This window comes from Phlebotomus papatasi, chromosome 3 (genome assembly GCF_024763615.1).
Source record: "Phlebotomus papatasi isolate M1 chromosome 3, Ppap_2.1, whole genome shotgun sequence".
In the NCBI taxonomy this organism is placed as follows: domain Eukaryota; kingdom Metazoa; phylum Arthropoda; class Insecta; order Diptera; family Psychodidae; genus Phlebotomus; species Phlebotomus papatasi.
In genome coordinates, this window is record NC_077224.1 from 83344544 (window position 1) to 83362367 (window position 17824).

At 34.7% G+C, this 17824-nt stretch overlaps 1 protein-coding gene across 9 annotated transcripts in view; it reads right to left on the bottom strand.

Annotated features, from left to right (window-relative positions):
• Nucleotides 1-2604: 2604 nt before the first annotated feature.
• The window catches only part of LOC129806091 (insulin receptor substrate 2-B), a 326272-nt gene continuing 311052 nt past the window's right edge, over nucleotides 2605-17824 (bottom strand). For all 9 annotated transcript variants that reach the window (XM_055854433.1, XM_055854428.1, XM_055854426.1 and 6 more), the window contains 4 exons: nucleotides 10166-10460; nucleotides 7616-9228; nucleotides 5521-6106; nucleotides 2605-5451 (listed from right to left, as the gene is read on the bottom strand). In XM_055854433.1, the coding sequence (XP_055710408.1) occupies nucleotides 4860-5451; nucleotides 5521-6106; nucleotides 7616-9228; nucleotides 10166-10460 (3086 nt within the window). In that variant the 3' untranslated portion in view covers nucleotides 2605-4859. The remainder of the gene's footprint in view (nucleotides 5452-5520; nucleotides 6107-7615; nucleotides 9229-10165; nucleotides 10461-17824) is intronic.

Genomic DNA, 17824 nt, shown 5'->3' on the forward strand with positions numbered 1-17824 from the left:
TCTTCAATTTAAGATTCCAAAGCTTTTTTTTAAAATTTGGTTTAACATTTAAGGAAAATGTGGAAATATTTTTAATATTTGAGCATTTTTAATTTTCTCCGTATTCTCAATTTCACTTGAAGTTCTTCAAATGAAGCTTCGATTATAATTATTTGAGTCCTCAATTCGGCTTTAAAATTCCAAATTTAAAACGATGAATCAAAAATGTTTAAAAACATTAAGACAAATTTAAGACCTTTAAGTTTTTAATGGCCTTTTAAAATCCTCATGTTTTTAGCTTTGATTTCAGAACTTTAAAAATGAATAAAGATTCTAAAGTTGATAATGTAAATTCCGGAAGACCAATTAAGTGAGTTTCAACTTAATGAATAAATAACTCAAAATCTTTCAATTACAAAGAACAAATTGAGATTATTGTGGTTCTAATTTAATTCAAGAACACAAAACCTTTAAGTTTCAAAGGCTGAATAAGGACTTCATACTTCTAACTTTAAAAGATCAAAATTTTTAAGCTCCCTAGCCCTAAAAAGAATCCTTAAACCTGAATAGAGATTCCCAAATTTTGACTCAAAAACTTAAGATTCTTATGTTCTTAAGGCTTAATGAGGATTCCATTTTTTTTGACCTTAGAACTCTAAATTCTTTAGTCGCTTAGTCCTCAAATCCCAAAGAGCATTCCTTAATTCTGAATTAAAAACTTGAAACTCTTCAGTTCTTAAAGCTCAATAAGGAATCCCAAACTTTGACTTAAAAACTCGGAATATTTCAGTTCTTAAGGCTCAATAAGAGGTCTCTATCTTTGACTTACAAATCCGGAATCTTCCAGTTCTTAATGTTCAATAAGGGATTCCTACCTTTGACTTAAAAACCTGTATGAGTTTTTAAGCTACAAAAAGGATTCCTTAATTTTGGACTGAAAACTCGAAATCTTTCAGTTCGTAAGGTTTAATAAGGGATCCCTATGTTTGACTTACAAATCGGGATTCCTCCAGTTCTGAAGGTTCAATAAGGGACCTATATCTTGGACTTAACAATCCGGAGTACTTGAGTTTTTGAGGTACAAAAAGATTTCGTTACATTTAACTTTAAAACTCGTGATCAGTAAGTTCTTAAAGCTCAATACGGGATTCCTAATCTTTGACTTGAATATCCGGAATCCTTCAGTTCTTAAGGCTCATAAGGGATCCTAATCTTTGACTTGAAAATAAATCCTTCAGTTTTAAACACTCAAAACTAATTCTTTAATTTTTACTTAAGAATCTGGAATCCTTCAGTTCTTAAGGCTCAATAAGGGATCCCTATCTTTGACTTGAAAATTCTGAATCCTTTAGTTGATAAGGTTCAATAAGGGATCCTTGTATTTGACTTAGAAATCCGGAGTCTTCATGTTCTTAAGGTTCAATAAGGGATTCTTAACTTTAACTTAAGAACTTGGAATCCTTCAGTTCTTAAGGCTCAATAAGGGATCTTTATCTTTGACTTGAAAATTCTAAATCGTTTAGTTCTTAAGGTTCAATAAGGGATCCCTAAATTTGTCTTACAAATCCGGAATCTTCTAGTTCTTAAAGTCCAATAAGGGATCCCTATCTCTGACTTAAGAACCAGGAATCCTTCAGTTCTTAAGGCTCAATAAGGGATCATAATCTTTGATTTTAAAATCCGGAATCTTCCAGTTCTTAAGGCTCAATAAGGGTTTCCTAACTTTGACTTAAAATCCTGAAATCTTTCAGTTCTTAAAGCTCAAAAATGGATCCCTGTCTTTGACTTAAAGATCCGGAATCTTCCAGCTCTTAAAATGCAAAAGGGATTTCTTGAGAAATAGAAATTCTTTAGTATTTACGGCTCAATAAAGATTCCCTATCTTTGACTTAAATATTTGGAATCTTTTAGTCTCTATGTCCTAAAGACAATTCCTTAATTTTGACTCAAAAATCGAAATCCTTATGTTCTTAAGTCCTGAAAACGGAATCTCGTACTCTAACCTGAAAACTCAAATTTAAGTTAATGACTTATTATTATTAAGTTTTGGCTTCTAAATCTAAAATACTTCGATCCTTTAAATCTGAAATTCAATAAAGTATTTTTAGGAGATACCTTTAGAAATTTGACCTCAAGAACTCTAGACTTTTAAATCTTTAAGAAACGTAAAAATTTATAAGAGTTCCTGTTTTTTTTTAAACGTTCAAAATAGTAAACTTTAATGAAAACTTAAAATCTTCAAATTATTAAACCTTAATGAAGATTTTTTTGTCCTGTTCGTTAAACCGTTTTATTCCGGACCTTCGATAGTTTTTATGTTTCCGCAGAATCTCATAACAAATTGCAATTGTCAATTAGAAAACCTTGTCAGAAAACTATTTAAAATTCAAAAAATAAAGGAAAAAGCCCAAAGAAAGTTCGAAAATTGGTTTTTACTCATTTTTTCTGAAACAAACCTGGAAATTCAACAAAAAAATCTCTTAAAATTAAGAGATAAAAAGAAATTGAGAAAAAAACAAAACAATTTTAAAAAATAATGAATATTTCAGTGAAGTAAAATTTTAGTGATATATTCGTTGTTTTTTTTGGGATAACATAAAAAAATATATTAAACGAAAAAGCAAAAAAAGGAGAATATTATATTTCTCAGAGGTTCAACAATTTAAACAAAAAGTTTTCCTAGAAGGAAAAAAATACATTTCCTACATGATTTTTCTTTTTACAATTTTAAATCCTTTTTCTTTTACGTCTTAAGTTTAATATTTTACCATTTTACTTTTAGATTACTACTACTACTTTTTACACTATTTTCCTCTCCTTCTTATTTTTTTATTTAATTGTTGTTTTATTTTAAATCAATTCGAATTAGTCTCTTTGTTAATAGCCACTTTATCGAACACTTTGAATTGTAATTAATTGGTTGGAAATTCTCCTCTTATAATTCTCTATATTCTCGCGATTTCTCAGCTATTCTGCCCATTATTTACATTTTTATTTTTTTAAAAGTTATTCTCCTCAATCTCGTGCATTTTTGCTGTAACTTTTTTCTTTTAAATTACCTCCTTTCAACTTTACTTTTAATCAGTCAATTTATGGATTTATTTTCTTGGCTATTGATAATATTTTTTTGGATTTCATTTCGCGGCAGAATAAATAAATTTTCCGTAGAAATTTTATTTATTTTTTGGTGTTTAAACTAAGCAAAAAAAAACCTCTAAAAGTGCACCTACGCATTATGACAAAAAAAAACCCTTTTTCCTACAATTCCACATTATTTTCCACTAAACAATTTCTATTTATGGTAATATTACTAAGAAAAAATTAAAAAAAAATGATTCATCTTAGAATTAATTTACAATTACGCAATTATTTATAAATTTACCATTTTTTCTTTAAATATTCAATTAATTATAATGATTTTTTAAAGCATTGAAAGAAAATTAAAGCTATAGCTGAAGTTTTTTTCCACGTTATTCTTCTATTACTTAATCCTTGTATTTCCTTAATCATTTCTTTTATTTTTTTCATTCACAAGAAAACAAAAATTGTTTTGTTTTTGTGAAGAAAAACAAAAAGAACAAATCCGACTAAATCCTAAAAAAAATCAACAGAAAAGAAAAATATTTCTTTAGAGAAAAATAAAGAAAAAAAAGAACTAGCAATTCGTACTAAAAGAAAACTTTTGGGAGTGAATCTTTGGTTAGAAGTCCATTCCAATTTGATATTCTTCCAACTTCACACTCTCCAAAAGTCAGCTGTCAAAGAAAAACCTGTCAGTTTCCTTCTGCTGTCAAATCTTTTATCTCTCTTTTTCTCTCCTATCAAAAAAAATCTTTCTATTGGCTGTGAACCATGTTACTTCTTCTTTTTTTCTAGAAAAATTGTGATAAAGTAAAACTATTTTCAATTTATAATTATTTCTAACCTCTCTTTCTACTTCCTTGTGATCTTATGTAACCTTACTTGTTGTTTTTTTTCTCTTGAAAATTCTTCTACATAAATGGCAGTCTTGTGAGTTAAAGGAATCCACAAATGCTGTTTGTCGCTCAATTTTTTAAAAAAATTCCCACTCAAAAAAGTTGATCGGACGTCAAATTTTTTGGCGTTTTGTGTAAATTGTCTACCTGTCAAAAAATCTCCTGTCAAAATATCTTTTTTTATAAGCTTTATTCAGCAATTGATTGGATGCTCTCTAATCTTTGTACAACAACAAAAAAATAATAAATGAACAATTTGAGGGATAAAGTAAATAGGAAGATGGCGGCGGGAAAATTGATTTTACTTTCTTTTTTCCCTCTGCAGTGACTTTACGAGAGGAATTTTTTCATATTTGCAAACAAAAAAAAATTGTGTAAATCAGAGAAACATAAAAAATAACAAAAATATTGTATAAACTGTGAAAATAAATATTTTTTTCATTTTTTTTTAAATATTTAAGTTTAAAAAAAGAGGAGGAATATTGAGTCTTGTCATTTTGACCATTCGTTTAGTTCTATGCTATTTTTCCTTTTTTATGTTTTTTTTCTTAAAGGGGCGTGGGGAAGTCTACAAAATATTTTAATTAAAAGATTTTATACCTCTATCTCTCTCTCTCTCTTTCACTATAATCTATGTGGAGTGGATAGTTGATTTTCTCATCTACGATATTCCTTTGGATTATTCTTAGTTCATCATTATCTCTTGATTTTCTTTCTATAATTGTTTCTTTTCATTTTTCTTTTTTAGTTTTTAAAGTAATCTGGCAGTATTCGTGGGTGTTTTTTTTTTGAGATATCTTCTTCTTCTTCATTATATATTCATTTGAGGAATATTATATGCACGATTTAAGTTTTATAAGAGTATGTAGAGTAAATAAAAGTTGTGTTCTTTTACCTTGTCTTTCAATTTGGTGTAGTGGCCTTGGCGTTTTCACATTTCGTGAAGTCTATTTGAGCATAGTTGAAGGCGACAGCCGGCACTTGGGTAGCCCCCGCAGGAGCAGCATTGGGGCTGGGACTGGCCGATGAGTCACCGGAAAGGGAATTGTTCTTCGAGCTGGCACTCGATGATGACAGTTCTGTGGCTTCTTGACGTGCCAGTGGTGCCACCTGACTGCCAGCATTTGCACTGCACGGTGGCAGATCGAGACTGGCATAGTGAAGCTCTCGCTCAGACGTCACCGATGGCGGCCTCGATGTAGCATCTGTGACAGAATCCGGCCTTGAGGTGGACTCCGTAAAGGACTGAGGACGCATAAGTGTGGCACTGGAGGGACTCTTGCTGCCGCAGAGTGTACTGGAGGATGACGATGAGCCGCACAGTGTTGAAGCGGAGGAGGAAGACGAAATAGGTGGCACGTGGTCGCTATTTGCAGAATTTGGACGATTGAGACTCAAACTGGAGATCTTCGATGTGATCTTGTCACTATTCACCGAATTTGGCCTCGATGCAACACGCAGAGAGTCAAAAGAAGCATCAGATTCCTTACCGTACCTTCAAAAATCCCCCAAAAGCACAAAAGTTAAGATATAATTCTTCCAAAATCCCCTTTCATCAACTTACCAGAAAGGACGCTTCAGGGAAGATGGATTTGCGCTTCGAGGACTCACAACTTTATCCTCCCTGGATGCCTCCTCCTCAGCTTGAGCAATTGGGATGAATCCCTCAAAGTTATTCAGTGAAATCTGACTGGAATTGTTGCTCAATGGGGTTTTCTTGGGTATCCTCTCAACTGTAGTTGCTGGTCTCATCAAAACATAATCACCAGCAACATCTTCAGCACTATTCCTCAGCGGTGAGACAGATGGAGTGATCTTCCGGACACCAACTGGTGTGCAGTTGACATAGTCCGGAACCTCCATTGACAGTCTTCGGATTTTGGTCTGTTGAGCCACTGAATCCACATACCTATTTTCCAGCATCTCTTCAGCGTGGCACTTTCTCACTCCTACCTTCCCCATGGATTCCTCTGCATCCATGGGAACAGGAGTTGTTGGAGTAGCTACTCCGCTACTACCGTGAGAAACTTCTTCCTCGGCTAGCATTAGAGTGCCACTTGTGCCATCTATTAAGCATTTACGGGGTTCTGTATGCTGGAATGGTTTCATGGGACTGCTAGGGCTGAAGGGGAAGATGGCAGCATTGGAGCCTACCCGGAAAAAAATTCTGTGAGCTTTCTGGCAATTAGGCTTGAGTCTTATATTTAGAATGGCTAAACACTTCCAACCGTGATCGTTACACGATTTATGTCACAATTGAGGTGTGCCTTGTACACAGGACTCTGTGCCTTGTAAAGAGGGATAAATATTCTATATTTCCACCTAAAAAGTTTTTCGGAACTCGAAATATAAGCTGAGTTTGGAAGCAATTTATGAGTCGGCTTCAAACAGTCTTTACAGTCCTAACGGACTACATCAATGGCAAGCGAGGTTACCGACATCATGGTGTAATTAAAGGTGACGAACAATTGGTCCTTCTCCTTTGAAAATAGAAAAATGGCGGCATGTGATCGCTTTTCTAGTCGGTTGCTCTCAAATTGACAGCACAAAAGGTAAACAAATGGTGTTGGAATGAAAAATAGTGTTAAATTGGTGAATAATTAAGAAATTTTCGAGTAATATGTGTATTAATTGACTGAAAGTGAGTTTTCTAATGTTCATTGAGACTGCAATTGTCTTTCAAGTGATGAAATTTTATGTTTTATCCTTGGAAATATCCGAAATATCTGTAATATCAAGGCAGCGTTATTTTGGGAAATTTCAAAGAAAACTGGTGATAATCACCCTCAAGATTAAGTGGAAAATCATCTTTATGGAGTCCTCAATGAAGCCCTTTCATTGGATTCGTGAATGTTATGTGCAAAATTGCAAATACAAAATAAGATGCAAATTTAGCTTCCACAGAACACATTTTGTTCCGGATCCGGGACAATAATGATCAGAAGCATCAGCTATCACGATATTATGAGTAGGATAATATATATAATAAATAATTTGTATATATTGTAAATATTTCTATCAAAGTCACTTGGATTTACATAATTTTTTTGTACTGTCCTCTCTTTGTCTTGACAATTTTCTAAGTAAATCGGTGCTTAGAATGTTTTTTTTATATTTTCAGTGATATTTTGGAAAACTTCCAGAGTGACCACAAAGCGACCATCTTCAACGAACAATATTTAAAAAGCAACCACAAGACGCCATTTTACATACTGTCAAAAATTTTCGTCATGAAGCAGAGGACAAGGAACAAACATACAAGTTTGGGGTAGTTTGAATTACCCCAAATCCACATTATTGTTCGTGAAAGTTCAAGGCGTGAGAGCTGTTACTTGTTACACAGCTCAGAAAATCTCAAAAATATCAAATAACTCTATATCTCTTCAAAATTGCTTAAAAACATTACATCGGATAAGATAGATTGGATATTCTTAATGGCTATCCAACAGATATTATATTCAAATAGAGAAATTTCCCGCTAGAGGTCCTAAGCTACTTGGGATTTGCAACCAACTTCATTCCCTTCGAGCTGTCAAATATTACATTAATAAAGAGCACGAGGAGGACGAGTAAAACAGTGTTTCCAATACATTTTTGGTCATTCTGAGCCGGAATAATTAAAATTCTTTACAAAATTTTCTAAAAAAAAAGAATCTTACCTGTTGGCGTAACAATTCCACTATCCTTGGATTCGGACCTATGAGCTGGAGGTTGTGTTGTTGGACCACTTGACAGTGGTAGGAAAGACTGTTGACTTTCACTTTTGCCTGTAAGTGAACTTCTCCCTGTATACAGTGTTTGCTTCCCCTGCTGAATAGCAATGGGCATGGAGGTCATTCTCTGAGTTCCTGCCTCTTTCTTGGTATTCCTCCTTGCCCCTTGGAAGCTCATGTTGATGTATTCGTCAGAAGCCGGCTTCTCTGGGATTGTATTGTTGTTCACTGTTTTGCTGTTCTTTGGCCAGGACATCTCGATGTAGCCTTCAGGTGCACTTGACATTCTTGGCATATCTACATCCATTTTCTCATGAATTCCCTCCACTGGACTCATATTGAGGTAGTCATCGGATGTTGTGGATGTCTTTGGGGATGTGGCGAGCACTGATCCACTGGGAGCTCCTCGTCCCATAACCGGAGACATTTCCACATTGTTGTTGTTCTTGGCCAGAGACCTCAGTGGTACCGTTCGAGGAGACATGTATGACTTCACTGGGGAACTTGAGAGACTGGGACTCTTGGTTACAGCAACAGGTTTCATTTCCACATAACCATCTGTGTTATCTGTTGATGTCCTCGTGAATCCCTCATTGTTAAAATTGCAGGATTCTGAGGATTGGGATGTGGGTACGGGCATTGGCATTGTGGAAGTTGGAGTATCTTCATCGCCCCGCGAGAAGTCAATCTCCATAAAGTCATCCATTAACTCTTGATTTGTTCTTTTGTCCAGCATTGGAGCACTGGAGGACTTCTTTCCACCCTTTCCTGAGCCATTGTTATTGGCTCGATTGGTCTGGACAATGGTGGATTGAGCATGCAAACCACCCTTGTACTGCTCCGAACGTGGAACTTTGGCACGAGAACCGAGAGAGAAGGCACGAGCCCTCAGGCTCGAATTATCTGTATTCAGAAGATCAATCCGAAATTTTCTCTTATTGTGCTCTATTCGGCTACCCACAGAATATGCCCTGATGGGTCGATCTGCTGATGTATTATCCTCCTCATCGGGTGTAAACCTCGCAAAAACCTTTTCCAATGGATAATCCGCAAATCTTGTGTCTGTCGACGGAGTTCCCGATGTAATGCTGGAACTTGATGCAGCTGAACTCATTCCACTCAGTCCCTGATGTCGATGTGATGCATCCATATCCACGTACTGATCATTTTGCGATCCCCCATCGACTCCTTCCTCTGCCAGGCTCGAAGCACGACTGTGCACACCTGAGCTCCCTGTATAAACACCTCGTCCAAAGTCCACACCAGGGGACATTGGAAGGTAACCTGAAGAACCTGTGGGATCCCCTGGGGAACTCCCACACGGACTGTACATCTCGATGTAGCTGCTGCGACCTTCAACTGAACCCACAGGTGGTGCAGGACTACCCTTTCTCTGGCCCTGACTCTGGGTAATTGGCAAAGAAAGGGATGTACCATTCTGACTGATACCCTTCTCTCCAAACCTGTGACTACGATCGTATGTGGTGTGTATCTTTTTGTCACTGTTCCAGTAGTCATCGGAATTCTCTTCCAATATCGCTGATTCCTGGGACATTCCGCTGCAAAGAATATATTATAAATCAGAAATTGGCTCTAGCTACAACAAATTCATTCATTCATTCATTTTCCACTGATTATCCGCTTATCACTATCCGGGTGGCGGACCTAAGACACCCGGGTTAGAAGCCCAGTGTTTTCAGGCGACGAGGGTGCAGGGAGTAGAGCTGTTACCTGTTACACACCTCAGAAAACTTCAAAAATATCAAAAGACTATATCTCTTCAAAATTGTTTAAAAACATTACATCGGATAAGATAGATTGGATATTCTTAATGGCTATCCAACAGACGTTAAATTTAAATTGGAGAAATTTCCCGCTAGAGGTCCTAAGCTATTTGTGACTTGCAGCCAATTTCATTCCCTTCGAGCTGTCAAATATTCCATTAATAAGAGCACGAGGAGGACACGAGTAAAACAGTACTTCCAATACATTTTTGGTCATTCTGAGCCGGAATAATTAAAATTCTTTACAAAGTTTAACTAGGCAAGAGAAAATTAGGTGGCCAGCGAAAAGACCGCTAAGCTCTTCTTCAGGGAACCCTCTATAATTTGTAGCACGAATGCTACAGGTCCCACACTATAACATGCTGTTAATCACTACACACAGAAAAATGGAAAATTCTTAAACAGAAATACCGAGGAATTTAATTTCAAATCCCATCCGATGAATGCCAATGCATAATTCTAAATCCTTGATCATTTAGTTTTAGTTGCAATTTGCAAATCTGTAGACATTTTTCACTTTCCAGCTAATGCAGAACTTAAGTTCCCGATCTCTTAACTTGAAAGAGCTAGGGATTCTAGCCCATTTTTTTGGCTCAGAGCTTCTAAACTTAAACGCCTCGGGGATTCACGTCCAATTTAAGTTCCCAGGATCTTATATATTCTTAAATTTAGAGTCAAAATTTTTCTGTGTGTGCAAATAAAGGAAACTTACCCCATGTATCGCTGGAAGTGATGGCCATATTCGTCCGGCGTGAGCGATTGCCCAAAGCCGTCAGTCTCATCGATGCTGAGCGAGGATCCGTCGCTCTCGGAGCAGGCCCCAGACGGACTCAGCGGGCATGAGTTGACCGGAGGACTGTTACTGTGCCTGTTGTACATGGAGTGAGGTCGATTGGAGGGAATCGACCTCGGTGGTGGCATCGACGTGTTGTTCTGCTGGCTACTCTCGCTAATGGCGCGATTTCGCGACGGGAGACTGTCACATCGCTCCCTCTTCATGGCTGAACCTTGAGAAAGCACCATGAGAACAAGAAAAGTATTAGACCACAATGTCATTTGAGGAAAACCCCGACAGTGTGAAAAAAAAATAAGAGAAGGAGGAATGGGACAAAAGGGATCTCAAAAAAAGCTCAAAGTATATGAAAGGATAAGAGAATGAGACAGAGAGGGAATAAAACCACTGCAATTTTTTTTTCTTTAAGGGAAGGAGGTAGCACATAATTTGAATAATGCCAATGGAATTTCCATGATTTAGTGATAGAATGAAAGTTTATATTGGAAAGAAAGCACTTAATTGAGGTCAATTCACCAAACACACTCTCACACAAAACCAATTTAGCAATAAATCATTTATGGAATTTTTGTATAATAACATAAACATATATTATTCGCATAACATACCGCAAAAAACGAGAATTTTTTGGTTTGAATTTGTTTTTTGTGTGAACCAAACACCATCCCCCTTCACACAGAGGTTAGTCAATATATTGCCATATTTAATTGATCACAATTGCTCTTGTATAATTTTCTGATCAATTATTTTTTAGTTACATGATTAATAACAAACATTATGTTGCTCGCAGACTTTTTTTTCTATTTAAGTGAAGCACAATCGATTGAAATAGGTGCCTTTTACTATATTGATATGCAAAATTTGTGTCGATTTATTAAGTTGAAATTGAAATTCGAAAGGGGAGTTCCGGATATGGCAACACTAATCGATGAATTTTAATTTTGACAGTTATGATACAACTTATTAATAATTTATTGTATTCAAATTGGAGATATCATCTGGCAACCCTAATCGATGATTTTCTCCACTAACAAATTTTAAAACAATTTATTTATTTATTTGTTGTACATTATGCCATATGACAACTTACAAATCTGTTCGAATTTATTGTATAACAATTTCAGATACCATCTGGCAACACTAATTAATGATATTGTGCTTTGATAGCCTAAAATCGAAAAGTTGTGCGTGCAGCATAAGAAAATTCATATAAAAACGCATAATACAGATAATTATGAAATAATGTACAAATTGATTAGATAAGATTTCAGCCAAACAATTAATATGGATTTTCTGTGAAAAGTTCCATTGGAACTTTTCACGTTCAATTACTCCTCAACAACTTTCCCGAAAATCCTTTTCTTGGGAGAAGCAATCAGTAATACTTAAAAGAATGTAATTTCTCATTTGCAGAGCTTTCCCTCAAACCAAACAAAAAAACAAAACCAGAAAAACTTTCCTGTAGCATGACAAAAAGCTCACATACTGCAAAAAAAAGCTCTAGAGTATTTTTGTACGACACTGTCTCAACACAAATCTTATAACGAAGAAGAAAAAACTTAGGAAATGAGAGATTGTTCCTCATTTGAGGATGGGGGTTGAAGAAAAATAAAAATTAATAACTCAATTTCTTAAGGGAGAAGACAAAACTTTCAAGTGAACTTTCTCAAGATTGCGCAGGGGGAAAGGTCGCTTAAAAAGCTCCATATGTTTGTGCAGTACAGAGATAATTTTGTTACAATTTTTTCACCATTTACTTCTTATTGGTTATTCTTTGTTTTCCACAGAGACATCCTCGAATGGGGGGATGAAGTAAGGTTCAAAGAGTAGAATTTTATACTCCCTGACCTCTACTGTTTTTTTTTATTCTCATGGCACTTTTCCCCCGGGGAAAAACTCCAGCAAAAGAAGACAGGATGGGAGGCAGTCGCCCTGATAAGGAAGTCGGGAAGAAACTTGAGATGGAAAACGCATGGAATGAAAAAGTTCAATCTAACGAACGCAATAAAATCAGGAAGAAAAAGTTCAAACACTGGAGATCACTGCATTCAAAAAGTAGTAATGAACTTTAGTCATATTGAATTGATAAAAATAAATGAACATTTGAGGTTATATTGTACATAACCTAAATCAAATTTCCAGCTGGGAAGATGTTAAAGATATTTCAATAGTGAATTTCTCAAAATTGAGGTTATGGCAACTTAAACACTTTATCAAACCATAAGATAATGCTTCGAAATTTAATAATTTTGAGGTTATCCCGGAGGAACAAAACAACACTTCAAGTTTCTCAAATAAGAATAACTGATGAATTCAAATTGTACAAATTTGTTATGTGAAGAAAATTTTGCATAGAGGCTGAATTAGAACCATTTTTCTTTGGTACTTCTTCAATGGTATCCTTACTGTATTAAATTCCCCAACAAATTCCATTAAATAAATAAATAAATAATAATAAATTCTCTAAACTTATTATTCTTAAATTAAGATTATTGAATTTCATGTAAATGCCGTTTATTTTCGAAAATATTGTTCATATGTGCGAATTGTAAAGTGCCACTTACAGGGTAAATTAAGCTAATTCAAAACCTACCCTAAATGGAAATTTTTCGCTACTCCAAATGGATACGTCATTGTTTTTTTTTACTTATTATTTTTCTTATTTTCTTATTATTTTATATGGGAAAGGAGAAAAGACCAAGAATAAGAACAAATCCTGCACTCCTACACTGTTTGTCTCCAATTAGAAACAATCCCCTTGTCTCCATTTGGATTGATTTGTTTCCAATAGAAGCATTTTACGCTCGCGTATTTTTCTTGTATTTATGAAATTTTCAAATTATATCTAAAGAATTTTCACTAAACAGTAACATTCCAGAAGAGTCAAGGAGCAAATTTATGTAATTCTCTTCAGAAAAAATATGAGCTTAATGTGTGGAATCTTTTGTCAAAGTTAAAGCGTCTGGAAATGGTTTTGAATTAGGACATTTATCCTACCCCTTAAACGTTCGTATTTAAGAAACTTTAACTGTATCATTGCCGCTCTGAATAATAAAATATTGAAACTCATTTGACTTTTAAAAGTTAGGTTATGTTTAGTTCTTTTAGAGATTGTAAAAATTATTCCAATAGTTTTCACTAGTTTTTTTTATCACTATTAGGAAATCAATTTCTGAAACTTGAATGTTATTTTCACAGAAGAAAACTTAATAAAATAGCGAAAAATTTGTAATTTGTAAAATTGACGGATAATTGTTTGACATTTAGCGCTTGAAGTCTGACAGAAAATTGTTTTCTGTATGTTTTTTTTATTTCTTAGTAAAATAAAAGTTATTTTAACTTTTTTCAATAGAAAAAAAGGAAAATATTTTTTTAACATACGTACAATTGAATTCGTTACATATTTAAATCGGTTTCTTGCTGTAGTAAAGTATACGAGAAGAAATTTGCTCAAAAGCCCACTTGAGAATTTTTAGTATTTTAAATGCCGACATAACCTAATATTTAGATTTGATAAGTACACTGAGAGAAATCCGAAAAAGTTAAAATAACATTCCGAATATGTTTATTTTACCCTGCAGTATTGATCCGAAATCGGTCTAAATATTATGCTTTTTAGATGTATTGGGGGTAAAAGTTACCCTTTTTCATGTTAATTTCACCTTTAAAAGGGAGTAAAATTAACATTAAAAAATGTTATAAAATGTGTAAACTCCAACAGAATTCTTACTATATTTCGTAACAAAACTGTGAAAAAATAATTTTAACAAATAAATGTCTCTTGTAAGTACAAATTTGCTCTACAAAAATTGTTCCTAAGATAATGTGTTCCAATATTTTGGTCAGTGCTCAAAAGTTTTTACCGTGTACTTCTGCATAATAGAGGTTTTTTATTGGTTCCTGTCACGATTATTTGGTGAATTTAGAACATAGTGAGGACTAGGAAAAGCAATCGAGTCAGGAATCAATTTGAAGAAAAGTCGATAATGCAGAGGCACTTGAGAACAGTGAAGTGCTAAAAATCATGTTCATTTTTTTAAGGGAAAATCTTTCTCCTGGACATTTGTTTAGCACTTCATTGTTCTCAAGATCTCAAGTGCTTCTATATAATCGCATTTTCTTTGCGTTGGTGCCTGTTCTGACTGTTTGATGGTTTTAGAACACAGCAAGGACTATGGACAACAGTTGAGATTGGAACCATTACGAACGAAAGTCGATAATACAGAAGTACTTGAGATTTGAGAACAGTAAAGTACTAAAAAGTACATGTTAATTTTTCATTGAATTTCATTATTCAATTTCAAATTTTCAAATTCAAAAACCGTTAATTAACGAACATGTAAAATGTAAAGTTACCCAGAAATATTCAGAATGCCCTAGTATTCATAAAGAGAACCCCAATCGAAGGGATGGGAAAATTTCTTGACGAGGTGAAATGAACGTTTTTTTTTTCGTATCATTCCACCTCACCAAGTCTTAAGAGAACGAAGAACGAAGCTTTTTTCCTCTTAGCATCTTTTTCTGCAGCCATTAGACCATCACTCACGATAGAGCATAGCAACAATCCTCGAAAACCAATGGATACACCAAGTAATAAGACAAGTAAACAACAATAAGGCGAAACAAATTTGTAAATAGGATGGTAAATAAATACATAAGTGTAAGGAGGTGAATACAAAAGGGGCCAAACAAATTCAAGTGGTGTGTGGCTTTTTTTCTTCTTCTTCTCTTGCACAAGACCCTTGAATTATTTATTGGAGAACACCAGAAAATAACCCTCCTTCTTAGAGATACAGAAAAAAAGCTCTAAAACAGGCAGGAAAAAGAGAGATGGCAAAAACTATAATACAACCAATATTAGAAATATGACGATGGTGCAGAAATCGATTCAAAGTCTTCCATATCAACCCCACAGAAGCCCCAAAAACAGACACCCCTAAAACCACCTCACAATATTGCCTAATATACGACTGGAGATACTCCTTTTTTGCCTCACAAAAATACCCCCCAAAACCCCCCTCAAACCAAGCTGAAAGGACAAAAAAAGCTCACCAAAGTTATGTCATACAAATTGCGGAATCACACAGTGGAAAAATTTCAACAGTCCGTGTTCTAGAGAGAGTGGTATGGGCTTTTTCCTTGTCTTCTGTAAACAACATGAAGTTTATGGTGAAAAGAATTGCTGTATTGGCATAAACTAATGCTATAGAGACACCTTTCAAGTCAAAATTACAACTTTCCTTTTTTTTAAGCAAGATATTTCGTTGCATTTCCCTCATTTTTCCATCAGGAACAGCAGTTTAGTTAATGTTTTGCAAATTGACTTTTACCAAGGAGAAATAGCAAGATAAACACGTGAAAAATACTTGATACAAGCTTTTCTGTAAAATTCAGCAAAGGACTTTATAACCAAGTCGAATGCATTCGATGAACATGTTTATTTTATATATCTCGAAAATTGAAAATAGTTGATAAGTTTTACAGAAAATTCCAATTTGCATCATTTACCCTCCTCTCCCAACTTCAGTATTTGGGTATTTTCATCGTATGGAAACTTGTTGATACTTGGGATTTAAGGGATTACGAGGAATTTGTACATTTTACTCCTTCTCAGACTTATAACATAATTAGATTTTCAGCAATTTTAAGTGGATAAATAGATAGGTATTTGGCAAATATTCTAGATTCACTAAAGACTTGCACAAGACGAGTTTATTAAGTAACAATATTTAAGAAGTTAATAAAACTGGATTGCAATCCAAATCTAAGAATAAATCTCAGGTGGATGACTTATTAAAAGCCTAAGAATGACGGCGGAATCAATGCACGGAAATGTAGATATTGCAGTAGCATTTGAGAACAGTAAAGTACTAAAAAAATTTCATTTTTTCAGTGCAAATCTTTGGTGATATTCCAATGAAAAAACGAGCATGTTTATTTAGCACATTACTGTTCTCAAGTACTAAAAAAGACCATGGCTGTTCCTACATGTTGTTTCAATGAATGTCAGATGGCATTGTGATCGGGTGAAAGCTTAGAGTATTTAGAGAAGAACCTTACATCTTCTCAATCATGATAAAGAAAATGTAGAAAATACTATGAAAGTGAAAACATTAAATTAATCTTGTCGATTTCCCAACCGAAATCCGAATTCGAATATTCCCGCTGCCAAAGAAGCTTTCACCCAATCACAATGGCATCTGACATTAATTGAAATAACAGGTGGAAACAGTCATGGTCTTTTTAGTACCTGAGAACAGTAATGTGCTAAAAAAACATGATCATTTTCTCATTGGAATAGCACTATTTCTCCTGAACATTTTTTTTAGCAATTTAGTGTTCTCAAATGCTGCTATATTATCGACTTTTCTTTGTGTAACTTCTTGTTTCGACTGTTTTCGAAAAGTCGATTACGTAGAACTGATGTGAGTAATACCAGAGTTAAACCAAATAAATCGTCGGTTGCGGCTACCTCTGTCGTATCTGCATTTGTTTTGTATCTACATTTGGTGCAAGCTACAATACAGACGTCCCCTCTTGCGTGAAATGCTGACACAAAAGAAATCTTTCTCCTGAACCATTTTTAGAACTGTTCTCAAATGCATCTGTATTATCGACTTTTCTTTGAATTTGTTCTTGTCCTGATTGCCTTTCCTAGTGCCTTTCCTGATTGCCTCACTGTGTCGAAAATCACCAAATAGTCGCGACAGGAAACAACACAAAATCAGGCTAAAATTTTAGTATGTTTTAGCCATATAGTATACCTATCAAACAAAAAAACTTAAGTCACTCTAAAACTCCTGACCCGAGCTATAACGGGTCAAAGTTCGAAAATTGACCGACCCTTGTCGTCGGTTCTAATTAACATTGTGACTTGCATTATGGTGGTGCAATAGCGTAAAAATTCTAACTAATTTTTCTCGAAAACGCGATTGTACAATTTGATGAAATTTTAGAGTGTTGTAGTCTAGGCTAAGAGGTTTCCAAAAAATGTTGTGGGTTCGTTGTGATTGTAATAGAACCGCAGATATGAGGGATCAAAGTTCACGAAATTGAAAACGTCATATCTCCGGTGATATTTGCCGAATTTGATGAGTGAGGGCTCAAATGAAATATCTTTCAAAATGGTACAATTTTCTAGAATATTTGAACTTCGTGGGACCAACATCAGGGGCGCCACAGGCGAAAAATCAATTTCAATATCACATAACCTCAATTATCTCGACTGTCGCTGAACCGATTTTGATGACTACTTCGACATATTTGCAGAAGACATTTGTTTTTACATTTCGTTTTAGGCTCAGACTACGCTATCTCTCCGATTTTTCCATTTTAGTGTGAAAAATTGATTTTTCTAATAATGGTGCTGAGAAAGTATACAGGTACTGATATGATTGCTTTTATTCAACTATTTCATTTAAAGTGAGTTTAAAATAAAAGGTTTTACAAAATTCAACTATTCTATGATATAATCAAATTTCGTTATATGGACACTAGGGGCGCTAGTCAAAAAATGGGTTCAAAAACAAATAACCTTATTTATAACGGCTCCTGAGCAACCAATAACATCACGTTCTT